This window comes from Chiloscyllium punctatum, chromosome 21 (genome assembly GCF_047496795.1).
Source record: "Chiloscyllium punctatum isolate Juve2018m chromosome 21, sChiPun1.3, whole genome shotgun sequence".
NCBI lineage: Eukaryota > Metazoa > Chordata > Chondrichthyes > Orectolobiformes > Hemiscylliidae > Chiloscyllium > Chiloscyllium punctatum.
In genome coordinates, this window is record NC_092759.1 from 16255757 (window position 1) to 16260916 (window position 5160).

Sequence of the window (5160 nt, forward strand, 5' to 3'; positions counted from 1 at the left end):
GAACAACGTTTTGAAGGGTCTAACATAGGCATGTCCTCAACATCAACGTTGCAAAACGTTAGGTCTAAACAAGCTGCTACATGCTGCAGCCATTCACATTGATGACGGGACGGTGGGACTCACTTACTCCAGGTTCAGAACACACTGTCCTACAAGCTTAAAATCCCTTTTCCCTCAGGAATATCCAACAATATTATGCTACTGCATTCTGCAGGGCTAAGAATGCTGATATCATACACAGTACAGATTTTATTCTCTGTTCTCATGCATGGAGAATGAGTTGTTTATCAGTAATTTCCTCTCCCTGTTTCTCCTTCTCAATTATGCAGTTAATTTACTGGCGATTGTGATCCTGTCCCAAGGAAAGTGTGTGCTCTCTGTTTGCATCAGTCGATAACTGGTAGCCATGGCGACAGCAGATCTACTGGTTGTAATTAATGAGGTTGTATTGTATCGTATCAGTTATTATTACTTCCGGGGTTCCTTCCTCGATATGACTCCTGTGTGTAGTATTATTATTGTCTTCAGTCACATATCTACAAATACTTCAGTTTGGTTTACAGTCACTTTCACCTTCGATCGCTTTGTTGCCATTTGCAGCCAGAAGCTGAAAAGAAAATATTGTACTGAGAAAACTGCAGTGGTGGTGATTACAACAACCTCTCTACTGTTCGGTCTAAAAAGCCTTCCTTTCTACTTTACCTTACAACATGGTGAGATCATTGACAATGTACCATGGGACTGCTTTACAAAAGAAAACTACTTTACTGATCTTGGGTGGGTGATATTTGACTGGTTTGATTCAGTTCTAACGCCATTACTTCCCTTCGCTTTAATTTTGCTGCTCAATGTTCTGACCATCAGACATATTCTAGTGAGCAGCCATGTCCGTCAGGGACTGAGGGGCCAGAGCAAAGGAGGGAATAACACAGACCCAGAAATGGCGAGCAGAAGGAAGTCTGTGATCTTGCTGTTTGCTGTTTCTGGCAGTTTCACACTCTTGTGGTTGACGACGGTCGCAGAATTCTTATATTATAACATCACCGAAGCTAACTTTGCAGATTATACTGATTCTCTCATCGTCTTTGAACAAGTCGGATACATGCTGCAGATTTTAAGTTCTTGTACAAACACTTTTATCTATGGAGTGACTAATACGAAGTTCAGAGAGCAGTTCAGGACCATGCTGAAATATCCAGGGAAGCTGATCACCACATTAATTAAGTAGTTTAAAAAAAACTGAGCTCTTTCCAGAGCTGTATTCACCTGTATTCTATTCATGGTTGGTCCTAACATGTCCCAGGATCTCAAAATATATGTGTGTGTGACACTGTTTCCTGCCTCTCCTGAGAAGTGTTTAGACTGACAGTTCAGCTGCTGGCAGTCCGTTGTGGAAAACCTTAATGATGTGATCTACAAAAGTCAGTTCACTTGTACTCTGTAGCCAGACAGAGCAGTGTCCAGATGTAAAGCTGATGAAGTGAGAAAGAGGTTTGAATTGAATTGCAGTGCTGACCCTGCAGAATCCAGTTTTCCTGAACTATTCATTGAATATTAAATGATTTAAAACGCTTTGTGTGCTCTCTCGCAGCGCGGTCAAATGTAATACAAACATATCCCTCTCTCATTTCTCAAACACTGATATAATATTGGCCTTTCAATTAGTTTTACACTGGGCCCAGTAAGAATTCTGTGATCATGATTGATGTTGCTCCTGTGTCAGTTTTGCTTCTTGATGGCAGACAGAGAAAAGGTGATCAATGGTATCATTAGATCAGAGAACACAACGAATACATGCAGTATCCCTCTATTCCTGTTCCAACATTCAATAAAAATATGACTGTACTGCCCTGTGTCTTCAATTCCTCATTTGTGTCAGCTCCTCACACCTCCTCACCTCGTGAAAGAAAATCGCCAACTTCTGCTCACATGTCAAATCGTCTTCTCTCAATGGTACTGAGCCCTTTTATTATCAAGGGACTCTTAGGAAGAATCTCACTAATGGTAGTTTGATGCCTCTAGACCCATCGCAACATCCTGCACAATTCGACGGGGCAATTAGAAATGGCCAAGAATTGTTGGCTGAACAATTTATGCCCACATCCAAGGAACAGCATTGAAATTTTTGGACTAGCCAAATAACAAAAGTGCCTTCTTAGACAGCACCTTGAAAACTGATTCTTCCAACCACCAGAAACAAATCCAGTTGATTCCGAGCAACTACACAACAAGACAGTTTTCATTGACAATTGAGTGTCACATAGGCACCTCCCAGTCAAAACAGACCATCTTTCACAACAGAGTGTGGTGCTGGAAAAGCATAGCAGATCAGGCAGTATCCGAAGAGCAGGAGAGAATCAACGTTTCTGTCATAAGCTGCCTGACCTGCTGTGCTCTTCCAGCACTACGCTCTGGACTCTGAACTCCAACTGCTGTAGTCCTCACTTTCCCCTAACTTTCACAACAGGCCTGTTTTATGTATCCTTCCATGTTCCTTCCATTGCTTCTTGGTAAGCAATTAATCCTTCATGATTGACCCTCAATGGTCTGGTTTGAAGATAGCATTTTGAAGCCCAAAACGATGCACCACCCCTTGGTAGCTTCAAAACAGATTATCAAAACTTTATACAAACACGTAAATATTGTTTAATAGCTACAGGTTGGTTACACATACAACACAGTTAACTGGCCCTTACAAACCGACAATAAGAACAAGAAACAATACAACTGGATAATTTCAGAGCGAGGGCATGCTAAAGCGAAATGTCTGAAGAATTATACAAAGTAAGTGTTTCTAAATTGTCTGCTATGTGAATGAATTGTACATGGCTGTCAGTCATGGCTGTTCCTTCCATAAGAAGTCATGGTATGCTGTTGCTGAGTGAGATGTTTCGCAAAGAAGCATGGAATTTATAAAATATTACAAACAGAGGAATCCTACTCAATCAATTGGTGGTATGATATGCATTTATCACCTCCCATTCTTTGATTATGTAGAGTTTATGGCGAACTGCATAGTGTCTCGACATAAACTTGAATTCAATCTTTTACAATAAGAAAGTGCCGTTCAGATTCTGATACCCCACAAAACTGTTGCTGGTTGTTGGAAGAGGCCATTTGTTCCTCCAATGTCATCAGCGAAGGAGACCACTGTCCTGACCAGGTCTGACCTACAAGTGAGTCCAGATGGATATCAATTCAATCATCTCTTGTCTGTCCCCGACCAAGTAGGGATGGGCAATAAATGCTAGCCTGCCCCAGCAGCATCCACATCCTCTGAATGAAGAAAAGAAAAGATACAGTGGATCGTGATGTCAAAACTCTATGACCTCATGCATTCTGGAGTCAATGTTGTGAACTCCCTCCTGTACACCACACTGCCGTGTCCACCAGTGGTGGGTTTATCAGACTGGTGTTAAAGGATTTGCCAGGATTGGATTGAAGGAACCTGGCACATTGCCTGTAACATGTGACTCAGACAGTCTGACTACATCGGGCTGCTGCATGAGCAGTCCAACGAGAAAACTCTGCCGGTGATTGTACAAGTGAGGAGGGCAGTGTGATGTAAGTATTCACCGTTTCCGGTCTTTGGGCCAACACCAAGTGGGGATTTGGTTTTATTCTTGTTTAACGTTTCCATTGCAGTTTGAAGGGGGTAGTAAGAAAGCGAGTTAATCACTTTGCTGGGCGTCTGGAGGCACACACGGCACAAATTGGGAAAGGAAATGGGATATCCCATCTTGAAGAGCAAAGGGAATCAGATTTGCTTTTCATGTCAATCCAGCAGTTTCACGGTCTCCCTTTCCCAATCCCTTCCTCATTTTCCTCTTTCCATTAATTTTCACTTTCTCCAATTGTCTCCTTTGATGTCTCAAACTGTTGTTGTAGAGTCCGATAGCACGGAGACAGAAATTCGGCCCAAATTGGTCCATGCCGACCAAAATGTCCATCTGCGCTAAACCCATTTCCCTGCACTTGGCCCATATCCATCTAAACCTTTGCAATCCATGCATTTGTCCAAATGCCCTTTAAATGTTGTTCATGTACCCACCTCAACCACTTCCACTGGCAGCTCATTCCATAACCGTACTCTATGTGTAAAGGTTCCATTTTCTTGTTTTCCCCTCACCTTAAACTGATGCCCCTCTCGTCCTTGATTCCCATCCTGAGGAAAAAAGACTGAGTACATTCACCGTATCCATGTCTCTGATGATCTTATATTCCTCTACCAGATTCCTCCTCAGCCTCCTACGCTCTCGAGAAAAAAGCCCGAGCTTGTCCAAACTGTCGCTATAACTCAGACCATTTAGTCCAGGCGACATCCTTGTAAATTTCTTCTGCACTCTTTCCAGTTTAATAACATCTTTCCTACGACAAGATGACCATAACTGAACACAATACTCCAAGTGTGGCCTCATCAATGTCCTGTACAATTGTAACATTACTTCCCAAATTCTATACTCAGTGTCCTGACTGGTGAAGGCCAGTGTGCCAAAAGCCTTCCTCACTGTCTTGTCTACATGTAATCCCACTTTCAGAAACTGTGCGCCAGCACTCCAAGGTCCCTTTGTCCCACTACACTCTGATGGCCACATCATCCACCAGGAAACTTCTGCCTTGATTTGAATTTCCAAAATGCAAGACGTCACACTTCTCCATATTAAACTCCATTTCCCATTTCTCGGCCGACTTCCCCAACTGATCAAGGTCCTGATGCAATTTCTGATACCCTTCCTCACTGTCCATGACACCGCCTATTTTAGTGTCATCTGCAAACTAGCTAATCATGCCTTGCCCATTCTCATCCAAACCATTGATATAGATAACAAACAGCAATGGGCCCAGCACCAACCCCTGAGACACTCTACCAGTCACAGACTTCTTTCGTTCTCTCTTTCCACCTGACATCTTCTTTCAAATCCAACTTTATTTTATTCAGCCCTGGGACACAGGCATCAGTGCCTGCTGTAGTATGTATTGCTCATACCAAGTTGCCCCATTAGAAAGTGGAGAAGAGCTGCCTTCTTGAACTGCTGCACTCCCTGTGGTTTAGGGGCTCCCACATAGTGCTGTCACGGAGGGAGTTCCAGTATCTCGCAGTGAGACTGAAGGAACATTGATAAATTTCACCGTGATGAGTGGCTTGAAGAGAGCCGTAAT

At 42.9% G+C, this 5160-nt stretch overlaps 1 protein-coding gene across 1 annotated transcript; it reads left to right on the forward strand.

The window, feature by feature from the left end:
- Positions 1-406: 406 nt before the first annotated feature.
- Positions 407-1228, forward strand: LOC140492457 (probable G-protein coupled receptor 139). Its single transcript, XM_072591346.1, has one exon. It carries the CDS (start codon positions 407-409, stop codon positions 1226-1228), a length of 822 nt encoding a protein of 273 aa, XP_072447447.1.
- Positions 1229-5160: the final 3932 nt, after the last annotated feature.